The sequence below is a fragment of the Carassius carassius genome, chromosome 7, assembly GCF_963082965.1.
Source record: "Carassius carassius chromosome 7, fCarCar2.1, whole genome shotgun sequence".
NCBI lineage: Eukaryota > Metazoa > Chordata > Actinopteri > Cypriniformes > Cyprinidae > Carassius > Carassius carassius.
The window spans coordinates 31,042,273-31,061,660 of record NC_081761.1 but is presented as its reverse complement, the minus strand read 5'-3'; the positions used below and the strand labels follow the sequence as shown (position 1 = coordinate 31,061,660).

Sequence of the window (19,388 nt, the reverse complement as noted above, 5' to 3'; positions counted from 1 at the left end):
TGTATTAGCCTAATCAGCAATTTCACGTATCCCGTTCAATTTGTTGCATGTTTGATTTAGTGCAAAAGTGTATAAAGTGATTTAGAAGTATGATTTCCATATACAATAATCAAAACTAAAATTCACTTGGCTGATTTTTGTGGGTTTTCATAAAACACTCAATTAAAATAAAAATAATAAAACGTTCGTATGTATGTTGATAAAACATACAATCAGGAAATAGCCTAAACATTTCCTAGGCTATATGGAAGCCCATTTCCGCAACTTAATAAAACGTATAAAATAAATAAGGTAATTGCGGTAATTACACTTCTTATTCTCTTTTCAGATGTAATCTCGCAATTCTGACTTTTTTTCTCGGAATTGCGAGTTTATATCTCGCAATTTTGACATTTTCCCCCCTCAGTAACCTTATTTCAAGTGACATTAACCAATTAAGCAAACAGATACAGCTTTATCCACTAAAACGTTTATTTAGCTTTCAGTTTCAGTCACCAATTCAAAATAAAAATAGATAGATAGATAGATAAACCACTAATTCATTCATTCATTCTGTAGTAGCAGTCCATAGAACCGAACCCAGCAAACTCTTTATCTGAATAGAAAGCTGTGAAGACCCCCTTCTTTCCATGGCCACAGTATCTACAGCCATCACTCCTGCTGAGCTCCACTCTGTATGTCTTCCTCACAGTAGAATAAAATATAAAATTAAAAAAAGACTGCACGTGTTGTCACTAGTGGAAGTGCAAGAGTCTGAAAGTGCAAGTCTGCAGCCAGACCGTTCTCCGTTATATTGTAATACAACTGTGATGCTGACTCTTCACTGAGTACCAAAAGTACATATGCTTCCTGTGCATGGTTTCTAAAAGAATGGAATCACAAAAAAGTTTACTGGCACTCATCTATCAACTACAATAAATTAATTACTAAAGCTGCAAGATATAACGCAAAGGTACTGTACGTATTGTAACAAACGTATCTTAATATAAATATTTGTATATAAAGTATAGATAAACATATGATGAATAATTACCTCACGTCTTATCGCTGCCACCTTCTCTTGTAAATGTATATGTATATTTACCGCTGATTGGCCAACACAGTAAAACTCCTTTCACCAATGAGAAACCTTTCGGCATGCCCATTGCTCCAGGCTGCAGCTACCCCTGTTGCTTTCGCAACGAAATACACAGCATCTTTACAACATGGGGCAGCGGTGGCAGCAACAATACAGTCACACCTTCTTTCTTTGTTTGAACATTTGGGCGGTGTTATGCAAATCTTCCCACGTGGTGACGTAGACATGTGGGGGGGGGGTGTTTAAACAGTTGTTTTAGGAGGGCTTGGACGAGTCTTAACTTTGATAAAGAATATCTCTTTGGTTTTAAGACTTTAGTCTTTGCAATATTAGGGATCGTATCTATTCACTAACAGCTTGTAACACTCCAGAGAGAAAGGAAAACATGAAATCGCATCATATGACCCTTTAAGGTTCAGTGAGTCGTGACTTGGTTCATTAAAAGATCCGACTCGGAAGAACGATTCAATGACGAATCGGACAGCGCTTCACCCCCCGCTCCACCCGTCGGTCGACTCGGGACTACAGACACACACATACACACAGAGCCATGGCCGAGAACGCCGGCTTGGAAAACCATCGTATTAAGAGCTTTAAAAACAAGGGGCGAGATGTGGAGGTAAGTCCACCAGAGACCCTGGACTCTGGGTTTTATTTTAGTTCAGTTTCCTCCTCCTGAGTCTCTGTGGTTCTGGTTTTATACTGTCGGATCGGAGCTGCTGTTTGTGGATCCAGCATCATGCGGAGCGGGCGCGGCCTAGATAGAGGCCTCTTTAAACACATTTGCCTAGCTCATCGCTGGTTATATATGGGTTTGTGTTGGTATAGCCCATTATTTAGTCGATTGACATGAAGACGGGGCTGAGTTAGTGGTTCAGAAGTTAATTTACAGCCAAAGCACGCAGATTTATCGTGTTAGCATGTGTGCTAACGGCTAACTGGTTAACAGGCGGCAGATTAATCGCCCAACAGCCCGTTTATTCGTGTTTTTCCGTACCCAGACTTTTAACATTCATGTATAGAAGATAAACACCCTAAATATTATCACATAATTAGATTAATAACTTGCGAACCAGATATATGCGACAGAGACAGGTGTGTTAACACCGGCTTTAGCAATCTCTCCAGAACTGAACTAATGGCCAGTCATACCTCAACATCTGACCTCTTTAATGCTCGTTTAGTCACGCCAGGTTGACAAGACTGTTGTAGTTTATTTTAGTGGATGTGTTCATTGATCAGAGCTGTGTGTGGTGTTTTAATAAAGATATCATTGTGAAAAGACAGCTGCTTCACATCTTTTCCTCTGCAGTCAGATTGCTCTTTGGTGTGGCAGTTAGCAACTAGGCATCAGCTGTAGATACAGCAGAGCTAAATAAACAAGATTTTATTGCCTACAAACTGGAAGGGAGACCTCCAGACTGCATACCCCAGTGTAGGGTGTAACAAGGCGACCTAGAAATACTAGCACGCCAGGTTGTGCTGTAAGATGGTAGATTATATAATGCAGCTCTGGAGTTTTTTTTTGCCAGTGTTGACTTGAACACTAGGTGACTAAAGATATAATGTAATTTTTATACTGTTATCTTTAAGTTTTATGACATGCCTTTCGGTTAACTTCTCAGGGGTGGGTGATGTGACATTGAAATTTTAAACCAGGTCATTTATATTCATCACTAACAGACATCACAAAATAGGCTTGTGACTACAACACATTTATAATCCACCAGTTTCATCATTCAAAAAATAATAATAATTACTCCAACCTACAACTGCTATAAGTATATATTAAACCTTTTCCACATAAACACAGTACACTCATGAAAGCAATATATACTATATAGCAAATCTCTATATTATTTTCCAACTATATGAAGTTGGAAAAATATTATATCCAGATTTATCCACGTACATACTCGGATAAAGTGAAATAATCCAATTTTATCTGGAAACATGAAGTACACTCACGTAAAACGAAATGTATAGCAAATATCAACTGAATATTTAACTATATTAACAGCCAGCTTTATATATTAAGTTGGATATATAGGCTAGTACATCCAACTTTAACTGCATACATATCAACTGCTTGATTGTTTATATCACACAAATCATGTATTATTGCCCTTTTCTAATCTGCCATGTTTGACTATAAGGCATTAAAATATTAAACATCATGATTTTCTCTTGCTACTTTGAAAAAAAAACATGTATTGTGAAAAAGACTATTCGCATAAAATTGAATTAATTTCCATAACCAAACGTTGGCAGTTAAGTTGAAACATAGCAGCTATCTCATCAAAAACCACTTCTAAACCAAGGACCACTGTAGTGAGCGTTTAAAGTCACTTTCAAATGAGTATTATAAAAATTAAAGTGCTGCGATCACATTTATAATGAACTCATTTACTCTCATACCCTGTTGATAGATACTAGACATGATTATCATCATCTGCTGTGGGCTCATGCGACTAACCCCAGAGACCTCCTTCAAGATTAACGGTGTGAATTGACTGTACTGTAGGGTGCTGGTGTGACTCAGCCATAAGACACACACAGCTTTGGAGGCCGGCAAAGCTGTTGCACTTTTGCATTTATTCCCGGAATTTGCAAACCAGATTCAGATTTCTCATCTTGTGTTCCTATAAGAGCGAAGGCCTCATGCACAGTGGCTCAGCTGACCTATTTGATATGGCCAGTAATGGATTGTGGAACTGTGGATACTTTGATTCGTGGCTGCTGGATTTAGCCCATAACGAGGATGTAAATGTGGCTAACCAAGAGAGTAACAAGTACTTCTGTGTTTTTGTATTTGCTAAGTGGCTGTGGAAAAAGAAACAAAGAAGACGTTTGATTAGTCTGACATGTCACACATTCTCTTTATACAAAAATCAAAGAGTTCATGTTCAAATTTGCAACATTCAAAAAACCTTTGTGTTTGGATTATAAGGGCTGAGTGTTGACAGATTTCACAATTTGATTTGCATTCATGAGCTCTGGATTCAAACTTCAAAAATTCATTGTTAATTCATTCGGATATATTTTCGATGCAGTACATGTCAATTTATTGTAAGGAAAAAATCTCTCAATTAAAGATGTAAACTATACAGTACCGTGTCAGTTGGTACATTATTGTGATATTAAAGTTTTACATTTGCAAAAAGAGTCCAAACTATTAAATTCAATGACTTATTTTTTTTAATTATTATAAATAATTAACACTTGTTGTATGCAAATATTTGAGTTGCACATAAGGCAATTTTTATATTTAGTGATGTAATTGTTTCTACTCCATTTACACAGTTGAAATGACATGTAAGTTGTTCTGTTTCAACATGCCTTCTGATGTTTATTCATGTTTATTTCATGCTACAGCTAATAGTAAAGAGGAAAAGAGATGATCATCCACCGCTACATCATTTGGTGATTTTTGTGATTGAAAGTGACAGAATTTGAAAGCTGAGACTTTTTTTCTTATCAAAACTAACAAACATAACGCTTACTGGGATAACATTTGCAGGTGTGTTACAAATAAAAGTTTTGTTCATGCATCAACATTGAACAGCCTAGAGTAAAGATTAATCTTGGGATTAAAGACTGAATATTGAGATCATTAAAATAAAGATTGTCAACCCAGCCTAACTGAATTACTTGAAGTCCTTCCCTCAGGAAGCCTACATCCTGCTGTTTTGCATTTTCCAGATGCTTTAGCTAAATCAGCAGGTATTTCTATAATATTTACACATTTATCTTAAAGCAACTTACAGTTGCATTCAAGATAAACATTTTATCAGTATGTGTTTTGGATTTGAACACAGACTTGTTGTTGCAAGCTGCATGGTCTAAAAATGAGTCAAGCCTGATGTTTGTGGTTATTATGCGGCCAGTCTATTTATTAGTATGTCGTGGACCTAACAGCAGTGAGACAGCATGTCTTCAGACCACGCTGGCAACCAGACAAGCACATGCACACATACTGTGTAATTATGCTGGTCTCTAGAGTGCCAAGCTGTCATGTCACCGGCGATGCACTGCTCCGCTGACTCCTGAAGTGCTTCCTCTCAGCTCTGCCCTCCTGTCATTCTGCTGTGACTCACACATATTGCATGTGCCGCTAAAATACCATTCATGTTGAAACTCCTGGAATCTACTTTGTGCTGAGAATTTCTTGATTTTATTTTGTTTCCTGAAATGGGCCGAGATGTGACCTAGTAGGGTTGTGCTGATAGATGATAGTATCGTGTATCAAAGATAATCAGAGATACCGACGTAAGCAAATCTATCTGTCAATAGTCAAGACGATATTAGGCTCATTCTCCTATTAATGTATTAAATAGTAATAATAATAACTATTATTATATTTTTTTTTTATTAGGCAGCCTTTTATAAGGTGGCTCTAAAAATGCCCAGCTATTTCAATTCAGCAGCACGTTACACACACACACACACACACAGTGTGTGCGCTTATGAGGAGTAGAGCCTGTAGTCACTGAAGAAGTTGTAACACTTTGACTCAGATAACTTGTTAAATCCATGAAATGAAGGAGATAGAAAACGAGGAACTGGTGTCCCACACATTTAATGGCTGGTACACGGCAACGCGCTCTTCTCATTCATGAGAGATTAACTCTTTCATGGCGTTAAAAATAAAGTAAAGACAAAATAATATCAAGACGGCAGAGCGAACTTATCATCCATAGTGGTTCTCACGTAGTCCTTTTCTTAAAGACTGATCACTTAACTTATAACACACACTATGTGGTGTGACTTAGGACTATTTTTGAGAACCACTATGGATAAGTTCGCTCTGCTGCCTTGTTATTATTTTCATGCACACCGCACTATAATGTGATGCATGCAAAATACATAGTTTTGGCCGTTACAAAGTCTCCATTCACAAACAGACGCAGATATAAGGTCGTCTGCAGACATAAGGAATTTCATTGCACTTTAACAAGTAATCTGAATGGCCAGTATGTGTGCAATATTTTAAAAAAGCCCTCACTAACTGAGTTTAATGCCACAGTTATGTTAGAATGCATCTCATTCTTGTTTCTGTGACAGTGCATAATTAAATTAAAATAAAATTAATCTCTCTCTTTGCATATCTGATCATACTCTGACGTCCTTATATATTTAATACATCATAAGGAAATAAACCTTTTCTGTTTCCCTTTCTTGTTTGTTGGTTTCGCTTTAACATCATCTTGGTTTCCCCCCACCATGGCTTTTGGATTGCATAAGGCACAGCATGGGTTTGCTGTAACATGAACTAGGATGCCCAGTCACAAGATCAAATCCGATCCATCCCACCACACAGCAAATGCAGTCTCTACATTGTTGGCTGATGATCTTTTTCTTTTTCCTTCTATGTCCTTTTGAAGCTATAAAAATAATAATATTTTTTAAATAATAGTGTGGAACTACTTGTGATGGATGGTCTGTCCATCTTTTGCAATAAAGTCAGCATAAAATGAAAATTCACCTAAATGCATGTTATATGCATGTCCATGCATATTTCATTTTGTTTTATGAGTTAGATTTTGTAATGATTAATCATATTTGTGATTACTGGGTCTTCCAGTGAAAATAGACTTCTAATGTATGTAGGGAGTACTTCAATCATTTAGTTACTACTGTTTGTTTCTTTAAAATACATGAATCTTGCAATTACTCACCCTCAAGTCATCCTAGATGTGTATGACTGTCTTCTTTCAGATAAATCCAGTTGGAGTTATATAAAAAATTCTTTGATTTTTCAAGCTGTTAATTGGCACTCAGCGGGTGTTCAAGACTCACCAGTGCATTGCACAACGTCGACCTCATACGTTATCAGCCTAAAGCTTTTTCTGTTCACAACTGTTGGCACATGCTACATATACAGTTTTGAATATGGATATTTTTCTTACAAAACGCATCGATTCGCTACAGGAGGACTTTGTTCAGACCCCGGAGCCGTGTGAGACACTTTTATTTATTTATTATGGGTGGGCACTTTTTATTTAACTTCTTTTGAACTGATGCACTGCAACATCTGCTGAGTGGCATTAAACAGCTTAAAAGATCAAAGACAAATTTTTATATAACTGAGTAATTTATGGGCTAATTTGCATTTTTGGGTGAACTAACCCATTAAACAGAAAGCGGCTGTCAGTGCTTTTGGGAGTACTAAACTAAGTTCTCTTTTATGTCTTATTGCACAAACTTTTAGTTTATGTTAAAAACATACATAAGTTACAAACATATAGTCGGTTATATCTGTGAAGTTAAACAGCTGGGAAAGAAATCACGTTTATAGTAGATCTGTGTATTAAGTGACAGCAGCGTTAAATACAATACCTATTCTACTGTCTATGCTGATAATATGACCCAATAAATAAAATAAAAAACAAAATCACTCTTGACTGAAACATCTATAGCTTTTAAAAAATAAATTTCTTTCTTGAGTGCTGCTTTTAAATGCTCTAGTGTGAAGATAAACATGGCGGATTGTGTGTGGCTCACTCAGGGCGGGGTCTCTGCTAATACGGCAGTGTTTGTCAACAGTTGTGGGTGGGGCTTGTAAAATGTGGCATCATGAAGATTTTTGGGGATAAAAATAAGGGACAGGTGTATTTTTATCATTATAGGGTTGTTGTGTATACACACTGGTGTTCAAACAACATGTAAAAGTAAATTGTGCATAATCAGTGCCCTTTAAAATCTAGTCTCTACCTTTTTTTTCTTTTTCGATAACCTATATTGAAAAAGTGATATAGTTACAGTTGGATGTAGCTATATCACAGTTTTGAAGGAAAATGGGTGGATTTGATGTGTTCGTTGCTCCAGACATGTTTGGTGCAGATGTGTGTTCTATTGGGCTTTGAGCAGCAGTTCTAATAGAATGTCCACAAAATGTGATTGTCTGAATGGAGGAGTGAGTGACAGCTGGGTTTTGCTGTCACCGTGGTTACCACAGATGGTTGCCTCTTTGTTCTGTTGGGGTGGCCAGAATTTAGTTGCCATTAATGTTGCATTTTGTTTGGGTTGTCGTTACAGCCCATTCAATATAACAGTGTGTGAACGAATCACTTGTGGATTTGAGCAAACAGCTAAACCAAAGTATTAATCTGGCAACCACCCATATGTTGTACTGTAGGTAGCTCATCTATTTATTTTTTCCTTTTTCAGACGATGCGAAGACATCGCAATGAAGTGACGGTAGAACTGAGAAAGGTAAGTTCACACTAAATGTGAGGTCTGTCATAGTTACAGGTGTATATGCATATTCACTGTTCATTTGCAGGTTTCCTCCAGATGGAGGTATTAAAGCTACACTGTGCAGCTTAACATTGCATTCTGATACAATACATGTGACTCATCAGAGAATGCTGGGTGAAATAAACTAGACATAGAACATTGGATTCTCAACCCCCCCTTTTTTTCATTTTTAAATAACTGTGTGCACTCTCAGCGACAACATTAAGCTGTTTATTGTGGTGATTCAGTGCGTACTTGAGATTTGTGTTTACTGCCTTAATAGTGCTGAATAGTTTCAGTGTCATTTAGGGCTGGGCTGTAAAGCTAAAACAATTACATCTTGATATGTGTCTTCTTTTTTTGGCAATATTTACTAGCGTTATTTATGTATTTGCTCTGAAATGTTATGAAATGATCTGTGAACTGTCACCGATGCATCATTTTTAAATGTATTAATCAAAATGACTCAGATGTACTAGTTCCATCTCTGATTTATCAACAAAAATATTGATTTTTTTTACTGTTTCAGTTCTCTTGAACTAGCCTAATAATGCCTAAATAAAGTGTTTTTGCAATGTAGTTTGTACATTTATATTACCAGTGAACTCTTCAGTACATATTCGACCAACCAGTTAATATCATTCACCCAGTATAATTTTTAAGATGTGACTTGCAGTCCTGCTAACTGACTCACCTTGCGATAATCTCTTGACATCACTCTGAGAATTGACTTGCAGTTGCAGTGTTGTTGTGGGTGAGATGATGCGATTGTGTGGATACACCGCTGCAATAGAGGAGCATCTGTAGTTTAAATATGACCTGGCCAGGGAGCTCTCTGGGGTCTCTTCATGCATTACAGTAGACTTAAGCAGGTGGTGATTGCATGTAAACAAATATCGAAATGCATTTGGTATGTGGAAAGTGTTTATTTCAAACTAATTAAACAGATTGACTAGTTGACTATACAATAGAAATAGAAATAATTATGTGATTTGTAAAACAACAACGTAATGTCTTTCTGCTGAAGCCTTCTCATGGCTTTGTTCTCTTGGCCGGTGAGCTGTTTCTGTTGGAGATCTGTTTGCTCTTGCAGTATTTGGGTCACGCCATCCATGGTCACGGGGCCCCTGGCTTGCTGCATCCCAAGAAGAAGGGTTGTCATGAGGGGCTTCCCATGTCACACATATCTCTCTTCCTGTTGGCAAGGAACTCAGAACCACTCTAGAACTATTTGTGCTTTTGTGGGTTTCTACATCTATTAAAAAACTTCAACAGATGCCTACTTGAGAATGTAGCATTTCATCACCAGAAGCAAAGTTGCCTGGAGCCTCTGACAAAGTCCATTAGTACAAATGGATACCAGAATGCTTTGTGTTGCGTCTGAGTGGGTAGAAATCCCCTGTTGTTGATCTACTAAGCCAGAGTTGATGTGGAGCAGAAGTTTAGTCCTACAGCCTTGATGTTGTTGATTCATTTGTTGCTGGATTGGGTGACACAGCAAGTCCTGTCCATATTAGGCAGTTACACTGTCACCCCGGAGGAATTGGACAGAATTCTGCTGTACTGCTCTGTGTGCGTATGTTGTGAGCGAGACATTCCTCTTTGCATTCCTGTTTGCTCCAACACTGGAGTCACAGACCGCTCACTAACATTATTTTTCTCACACTGCGTAGAACCAGAAGTTACTTTGTGTTCCATTTCGTCAGTTGCCTTTTTCAAGGGTTTGTAATTGTGCTGTTGAATTCTATTACATTGACATCAGCAGCAAAATATTCCATTAAGAGGCAATATCATGAGAAAATAGAAGATTGAGTAAAACATGAAATATTTCCTCTGTGATTAAAAACCAGTTATTTAGACTGCTAGAGTGACTAAAAATGTTAGATTTTGAAATCCAACTAAAAAGTTAAATATTAGCCCATAACTGTCCACAATAAGTTGTCAACATATTTGAAGATGTCTGGCTGTGTGTAGCACCTTCCTCTCTGCAGTTTCTTCTTGGTGTTAAAAATGAGCGGCTGATGTTTGTATAAAAAAAAAAAAGTTAAAATAATTTAATTCTGATCCACTGTATTGAGGAAAAGGTCTGATGTCTTGAAGATACAGCAGAAAAAGCAGCCTGTTTGATTTTATGGTCATTAAAAATAAATACACTTTTGTTAAATATAGGCCTACATGACAAATCAACACATGAAATGGTGTTTTCTGATTTCCTCAAATGCATTGTTTGTATTTTGTTTAGATTTGCATGATCTCATGATGCATTTATTAAGTGCAACAAGTTATCACAGAGAACCTGGCATTTATTTGATTTCTCAACCCATACAGAACAAAAGAGACGAGCATCTCCTGAAGAAACGAAATGTTCCACAGGAAGAGAGTCAGGAAGACTCTGATGTGGACTCTGATTTTAAAGGGGTAAGAGGCTTTCTTCTCATTTCATCTCGCTCCATATCTTCCATTTTCATTTATATAGTTCGTCTAAACTTTCCTCTCCATTTTCTCTTCAGCAAAATGTAACGCTTGATGCCATCTTACAGGTAAGATTCTAGCATGTGTTGATGTTAAATGGTGGTGGTAAGACTTTGATAAATAACTGATTCAGACGGTCATTGCACACATCAGCTCTACACTTCACAAAGTGTGTGTGGGTGTGAGCTGCCCCCTTCCTCCTCTCATCCTCCATTTCTCATTTTTTTCATTACAGAATGCCACCAGTGACAATGCAGTGGTGCAGCTCAGTGCAGTGCAAGCAGCCAGGTAAAATGTTATGTATATGAAAGGATTTGCATGTTACACAATGCCTTGTAAAGACATCTTTCATAACCTTAAAACAACTTATAATTTCTTAATACACATTCCTGGTGTTTATGTACATGATTTATCAGTAAATATGAATTTAAAGAAGCAAAGTTTAAGACCTGCACTAATTTCATTCCTTACTGAATGTCATTAATAAATGTTACATTTTGATGTTAATATTTTAGATGGCGCTGAAATAGTTAATCAGCTGAATGTGAAAAGCCGAACACAAAACAGAAAATTGGCATACTCTTTTAATTATGCTTGTAATTAAATCTAATTAAATATTTTTAGCTGGATTGGTCTCTTTGAAATAAATTGCATTAACACTGCTGGCATGTATTTGGAGTGCTGAAAGATGTTTTTCTCGTTTCTGTCCTTACAGAAAATTACTCTCAAGTGACAGAAATCCCCCCATAGACGACTTGATAAAATGTGGAATCCTTCCAATCTTAGTCAAATGCCTGGAGAGGGATGACAAGTGAGTGACTACATGGCACTGAGTGAAATTATTCTAAACTTAATTAATGGATCATTTTAATTGTGCTGGTTGTGTAGGAATGTCATCTGGTATAGAGTGTATGAGGGAAAACGGTAAGAGACGAGAGAGGGGTGCATGTTAGATGGACAGAGTTCCTCAGGTGAGACGGTCAGAGTGGACTGTGATCCTTCATGCACTACCATTCAAAAATTTGGGCTCAGTAAGATTTATTTAATTTTTGAAAGAAATTAATTCTATACAGATGCATTATATTGATCAAAATGTAAAGGGTTACAATACATGATTTTGTTGTTTCAACAAAAGTATTAAGCATTATAATATCAACACTTTTCAACGTTGATAATAATAGGAAATGTTTCTGGTTCAGAATATTAGAAATATGCTAAAAGCTTTGACATCACAGGAATAAAATATATTTCAAAAGTATAATAATAGTACAAAAATCTGATATTTTAAATTATAATAATGTTACATAATTGTAATGTTTTGCAGTATTTTGATCAAATAAATGTAGCATTGGAGAGCAAAAGAGACTTCTTTCAAAAACATTGTCACAAGGGTGTGTGTGTGTTAAACACAAGCAGCATCTTTTTTTAATGCATAACTATGCAATTAAACATCTATATAATGTTAAAACTTTAATCCTTTTCATAAATTAATGGATAAGTAATTATAATGCATTGGAAAACAGGTGTGGATACACTCTGTGTATGACTCATTACTTTTGCTCATGTCTGATTCGAAATCAGCCAAGAACTCTTACTGTACTTGTGTACTTTAATAAAAAAAATGCTTTTAAAGGTCAGTTCTGGCTACAAACACAGAATCCTGTGGCAAAGTCCTGCAGAGCCCAATTCAGAGCATCACAGAAGGTCACTCTAAATTCAGAGCGGTCTGAAGCAAAGTGTTGTTTACCCACCAGCTCAAAAACATCTAAACTTGCTCGTCTCTCTCTTTCTTCATCAGTCCTTCATTGCAGTTTGAAGCTGCCTGGGCTTTGACCAACATTGCATCAGGGACGTCTGCGCAGACTCAGGCAGTGGTCAAATCCAGTACGTTGTTTGGACGGGCTTTGCTCTTTTGGATCAGCATGTTTTGACGTCATCCATCCATCCTGTGTAAAGCTGATCGCTGTATGTTCTCCTCTCATTCTCTCTCTCTCTCTCTCTCTGTCTGTGTAGATGCTGTCCCATTGTTTTTGAGACTTCTCCACTCTCCTCATCAGAATGTGTGTGAGCAGGCTGTGTGGGCACTGGGAAACATCATTGGTGAGTAACTGTGAAATGTCCCCACACTGTTACAGTCTCTGAATTTTGTAACTTAAAGTGAGAAAAATGAGAACAAGAATTTAAATTGAAACCAGTGAGGGGGTAAGTCTGACCTGTTTTCAAAAAAACAAAAACTCGCTTAGCAGTAACATGAACTGTCATGCCTTGAGCAGCAGCTACATGCATATTGGTTGCATTTACACATTGCAAGCTGTTTGCTGTACTTGCATTACACCTATAGTACTGGAGTATATTCTGTTTTTGTTTCGCTCTCGATGTGAATAGGTCTTTTTTTTTTTTGCTTTTGGCACAAATAGTCATTACCATATTCTCGACTGTAACCACTACATTTGATTTTCTTCTTTAAGAATTTGTCTTTAAAATGTAAACTTTACATTTGTCCCCAAAATGCTGTTCCATAGCTGGGAGGATCATCAGAACCTAACCCACATGTTTGTTTTATGGGCTCTGTGCAGGTGATGGGCCTCAGTGTCGAGATTACGTTATCTCACTCGGCGTGGTCAAACCTCTCTTGTCGTTTATTAATCCTTCCATCCCCATAACCTTCTTGAGAAACGTTACCTGGGTCATTGTCAACCTGTGCCGAAACAAAGACCCACCCCCACCAATGGAAACAGTGCAAGAGGTGAGCGTGTGTGTGTGTGTTGTTGTATGTGCGTGTACTAAAATTAATCTATGAATTGTACAGTTAAATATTAATATATAGAACAACCTAAGGGATTTTTTAGTAACCTAAAAATAATGCTTGGTCTGGCTGTTTTGAGAGATTTGTATGTGTATATTTATGAAGGACTTTATAAACTGGCATTTAATCCAGTAAAATATCACTTTTAAGGACAGTGGCGGCTCATAGGTTTTAAAATAGAGGAGGCACACTAATTGTATTGGTCTGGGGATCCCTACCGATAATAATTATTTTTATTATATCCTTAACTACTTTGAAATTGCTTTTTGGTTGCTTTTAGTCACCTAAAAAATGTGGGGAAGCTGTGGCTCCCCTGCCGAGCCGCCACTATGTCACAATATCTGAGAGTGTGCAAGATATTCTGTGTCAAGAAATATTTTTTCTTTAGACACGATCTCTCAATAATCTGAAGTGTCTCTCCTTTTAAACATAGTATCTGTCCAGTCTGTGCAGATGTTATGGTGTGTAATCGACATGCCAATATTTTCTCTCATTCTTCTTGTCTTGTCTCATCTGTAATGTGGAGGTGTAGCTTTGAGGTGAAAGAAACATATTGTACCTCCTGCTGCTAAGAAATCATGAGACTGTGTTCTCACTCTGCGTTGGTGTGTGTGTGTGTGTGTGTGTGTGTGTGTGTGTGTGTGTGTGTGTGTGTGTAACAACTGTTTCATAGATGGCAGGCCTAATGAATATTCTGTTGTCCTACAGCTGATTTCATGTTTACGTGCTGTTTGCTTATTCTCTGTCTGGTGGTTTAAACTAAAATATTCATTTCTAAAATTCTCTTTTTCGCTCACAGATTCTTCCTGCCCTTTGTGTACTCATATATCATACAGATATAAATGTAAGTACAAGATATAAACATTTTGTGTTTGCGCTTAATTACATAGTGTGGTAAATTTGGATTTAGGCTGATTCACATTATTCTTTAGTTGTTATTGCACAAAAAAGGGTATTCTATTGCCTTTACCTTTAAGCATTAACATAAAATATTATTTTTATTTTTATTTATTTTCTTTGAATTATATCCTCTAAAAATTCTATTTAACCACTCAGTGTTACAACACAGTCGGAGAGCTGTGTAATGAATTCTAGAAACTGAGTCTGTGTTCACATTTTAAACACTAAGATTTCCTCCTTCCTCTAGATTCTGGTAGACACAGTGTGGGCTCTGTCCTATCTGACAGATGGAGGTAACGAGCAGATTCAGATGGTAATAGACTCAGGTGTCGTCCCCTTCCTTGTTCCACTGCTCAGCCACCAAGAGGTCAAAGTTCAGGTAAAAAAATAATACCATTTCTATACATTAAAAACAACACAAAGTCATTTTCTGTAAGTGTTTGTGTATCTTCTGCTCAGACTGCGGCGCTGAGAGCGGTGGGGAACATTGTAACAGGGACGGATGAGCAGACTCAGGTGGTGCTCAACTGTGATGTCCTTTCTCACTTTCCCAACCTGCTCACACACCCCAAAGAGAAGATCAACAAGGTGAGACAGACAAGTTGATGAAACCCAAACATTTACTTGTCAAATTTCCTAAATGACCCCAGAAATCTCACTCATCTGTGATGTGTCTGTTGTTCCCTGCAGGAGGCAGTGTGGTTCCTGTCCAATATAACAGCAGGTAACCAGCAGCAGGTACAGGCTGTAATAGATGCTGGGCTCATACCCATGATCATTCACCAGCTTGCCAAGGTAAGATGTTACCTGTGTAGCCTCCTGTACATCCACTTTTCCATTTTTTTCCGCTTTCATTTTAGCATTCATTATAGCTTTTAATTACTGATTTGCAGTACTTGTCACAGTATATATAATATGATGTCCAAAGTCTTGAGACCGATATTGAACATGCTCCTATGTTGTGTTTTTATTTTTTTATATATGTTATTAATCTTATTTAAATATTGCTTTAAATTTTCAAGTTGAAATTCTATTAAATTCAAGCAATGCCTGGTGATTGGAATATCATAGGTATTTAAAGTCTGCATGAACCGGAAGTTGCTAACGACTTTTCCGTATAAGATGCTCCAATAAACAGTGCTTGATCTTTAATGTGTTTTTCTAAACAGGGTGATTTTGGAACACAGAAGGAGGCAGCATGGGCCATTAGCAACTTGACAATAAGTGGAAGAAAGGATCAGGTATGAACCATTCCATATGAATCTCTGATTCCGAGCTACTTTTCTTTTCAAGCTTGTTCATTGGTTACCTTGATGTAATTGGCAGGTGGAGTACTTAGTGCAGCAAAACGTGATCCCACCCTTCTGCAACCTGCTGTCAGTGAAAGACTCTCAGGTGGTCCAGGTGGTTCTCGATGGACTGAAAAACATCCTCATCATGGCTGGGGAGGAAGCCAGCACAATTGCTGAGATCATTGAAGAGTGTGGAGGTAATGCATTAAGTATAGAAATGGGTAGTCCTTCATATTTAGATCTGTAGATTAGGTCAAAATGATCACAAATGCACATTCACATTTCACAACTTGTTTTCTAGAATAATAAAAAAGATTAGCAGTAATAATCTTGCTTCTGTATTTCAGGATTGGAAAAAATCGAGAACCTACAGCAGCATGAAAATGAGGACATCTATAAACTTGCATTTGAGATCATCGATCAGTACTTTTCAGGAGACGATGTGAGTCACGATCTCTTGGTTCTTGGCATGTTTCTCTGTAGAGTACTTGATGCACTAATGTGTTGTTGCTTGTGGACATTATTGGGGCTTTCACACCCAAGGAACCATTTCATAATTCCCTAGAAGTACTGGCGAAGTTTGGGGGAAATAAAATCATTTTACTTCAGAGTAGCCTCAATGATTTGTACAACGCAAGTTGTCATAGGAGATTTAGTCAGATTTTTGTGCTCTTTCAAGCGTAAATTGTGTGCTTACATTCGTCATTATCACGAATCCCACAACACAAAACAAAAACAATTCTGATCATGGCGTTCTCCATTTACCGGTTGTTTTTGTTTGTAAATGTGAGTTGGAAATTCAGAGTTCCTGCTGCCACTGCGAATGCAACCAGAAAAATGGCCCAAGGGGGAAATTGATTCGCTAGGAACCACCATGCTGGCTATTTCCTATAATTACGTGGTGTGAAAGCCCCATTTGTTGGTGGTTCTGTATAGATTTGAATTATAAGTAGATGTCTGGTTAGTAATGTCTGGTTCTGTTTCTAGATTGATGAGGACCCTAGCCTGATTCCTGAGGCCACCCAGGGAGGCACATTTAACTTTGATCCAACCTCCAACCTACAAACCAAGGAGTTCAAGTTTTAGACAACCAGAGCTTTGAACTTAGGAATGGTGGGTTTCCCAGCTGCTCCTCAACCCCTGCCACCTACTGACCCATCATCTACCAACCACTCACTAACCAGAAAAACCAACCAATCACCATGCTCCGAAATGACACTCACTCAAACAGAAGAAACTAGCACTGAAGGATCTGAGTCTCAACGCCACTCAAAATACAGATGGATCTCAACAATCTCAAGACGTTGAAGAAAAAAAAAGAACAAGAATCATTATACTGCAGTTGCCAAAAAACAAAACAAGACAAAAAAAAAAACAAGGATATATATTTTGCTCTTTTTCACTCACTCACACACATAGGTGAGCATGAACAATTATAGAAACTTCTGTTGTTGTACCAGCCATCATATCAGCCAAGGAAGATGAAAGAAAGAGTTATTCCTGAAATATAAAGGCAGGGATTTTCTTTTGTTTCCAAGAAATCCCTTCCCTCAAAATGTTGCATTTCTGGTAATGATCTTAGAGTCTCAGCCAGACACCCAACACGATACGTCCAGCCTCGACTGTGTTAAGCCATTTGGACCCCCTCCCTCATTCATCCGAAATCTGTGAACTAGCCTGCAATGGGTTATTCCATGGAATATTATTCAAATGTGGGAAGGGAGTGACTCTAAATATGTGGTGTGCAAACAAAACTTTAACTATCGCAACCAATTTTTGCTTTTTCTTCATCCTCAAATTATGGATATTTACAAAACACTGAAGATAATGAAGGAAAAAGAATCACGTCAGATCATCACACAAACTTGAAGAAAATTTCATTTAAGGCATTCAAGCGCCCTCATTTTCGAAGTTCCTCAGCGATAGTGTAGTGGACATTCATTGTGCCGATCTTTTTTTGGTTTGCAGTGGGACTGTCGGGCATGTCAAAGGAGGATCCTATATGATTTGTCAATTTGGCCAGGACTTTTAAAGGACCGCCCCAGCCTTTGGAAGTTCTTTTGAGATAACCTTAACAGGTCTTTCTGCTTAAAAAGGGTGCTCTGGCAGCGCTTCTTATTTTCTGGATTCATCTTCTCTACTTCTTGTCTGTAAGCATAGTAATAAGTTCATCGGGATAATCCCAGTTGTAACCGTTTGGAGGATATTTTCACTAAATCAGTGCATTTCATCACTTGGTAGTCAAAACCACAAGAAACTTTGCAACAGTGATTGGATAGTGAATTCTTTTTTTGTTTTGATCAGCGAAGCTTCCGCTTTTGCAGTTTTTCCAGTCTTACACGCACACTTTAAGTTTTCCCGTTTTATTGCTTAATGTAAGTGTAGAGCGATGTTCGCTTAATTTTGACTATACAAGCAATGGGGAAAGAAGATCCATGACATTGTGGTTCTTTTTTTTTTTTTTTTTAAGTTGGTTTTTAATCTAATTTCACTTGCTACAAAACCTAATTGTACCAACTAAAATGAAAGTATATTTCTTGTTTAGGTATATAATGCGAAGCTACCACACTTAGGTCCACTAGACATTGTTGGGACGCTACAGAACAATAATAACATTGTGATTATTGATTTACAGCCAATAGGGGTAATTATTTTATTTTTTTCTTTGTTCATTTTTGGTGTAACTTTCATTTTGTAATGGCAAATTATTGCCATTATTTGGAAAATGGGCTTTCTTACTGTTATGACTGGATGTTTTTTTCTTCTTTTTTCCCCTGTGCATTAACTTGTAAAGGGATGTATGGGGGACAAAACTGCATTTGAACTAAAGTAGTTATGTTTGGGCCGCAAACTGCTGAAAAAGACAGTAAGAAAGCTGAAGGCAGCCCTGATCATTTTTGAATTAGCCATAGTTGTTGAACAAAAAGAAAAAACTGGTTTGAAATTCATGAACTTATCTAGGCAACTAGAAAACGAGCCACTTTAAAGAAGTTTTGTCTTGTATCAGAAATGGATACAAGCTTATTGCTTGTTGCAAGATTTTTACTTGCTAAAGAAAAAAACTATCTAAAAAGCGACAGATCGCATTTTGGCCTCTGATTGTTTGTATGTTTTTATAAATTTTAGAACTGAATTTCTCTTTAAGGTGGCTCATCAGTATTTTTTTTTTCAACTCTTGTGCATATTAAAGATAAAGAATGAGTTGAAATTCATTGTGCCTTTTGTTTTTCATTTCAAAGTAACTAAAAAAAGGTTCATAATGCCTACCACGTTGCATTGGAGCTGCTTCTAATATGGGGTCTTTTGGGTGTTATGTCTGCCTATCTCTGGACTTTACAATGAGACGTTCACTGGAGTAGAGTTTATCTACTTAAATTCTTCTCTAGTCTGCTGGCTGACTTGTAATTGATCCCCTTAACTTCCATTTTGCTCCCTTCTCATTCTTTTCATGTGGATCACAATTACCCACAATTCTCAACCTATCCACTCCCCCTTTCTCACCTCCACCTTTCTATGGCAACACATCTTTCACTCATCACTCCCAAAGGACGTGCTTTATGTATCAATGAACCTAACCAAAATAAACTTGCTGTTAGCCATC

The 19,388-nt window shown here is 37.4% G+C and overlaps 1 protein-coding gene across 1 annotated transcript; it reads left to right on the top strand.

The window, feature by feature from the left end:
- Positions 1-1,549: 1,549 nt before the first annotated feature.
- LOC132143926 (importin subunit alpha-4) lies at positions 1,550-19,388 on the top strand. Its single transcript, XM_059554572.1, has 17 exons — positions 1,550-1,697; positions 8,249-8,293; positions 10,646-10,735; positions 10,828-10,857; positions 11,025-11,077; positions 11,505-11,600; positions 12,588-12,673; positions 12,803-12,889; positions 13,366-13,535; positions 14,395-14,439; positions 14,743-14,874; positions 14,955-15,083; positions 15,186-15,290; positions 15,665-15,736; positions 15,822-15,984; positions 16,135-16,229; positions 16,775-19,388. The coding sequence occupies exons 1-17, from the start codon at positions 1,629-1,631 to the stop codon at positions 16,871-16,873; spliced, it is 1,566 nt and encodes a 521-aa protein (XP_059410555.1). The 5' UTR covers positions 1,550-1,628; the 3' UTR covers positions 16,874-19,388.

Coding starts and splice junctions, on each gene's coding strand:
- LOC132143926 (XM_059554572.1), top strand. CDS start 1,629: ATGGCCGAGAACGCCGGCTTGGAAAACCATCGTATTAAGAGCTTTAAA. Junction 14,875..14,954: donor ACCAAGAGGTCAAAGTTCAG/GTAAAAAAATAA, acceptor TCTTCTGCTCAG/ACTGCGGCGCTGAGAGCGGT. Junction 16,230..16,774: donor AGTACTTTTCAGGAGACGAT/GTGAGTCACGAT, acceptor TTCTGTTTCTAG/ATTGATGAGGACCCTAGCCT.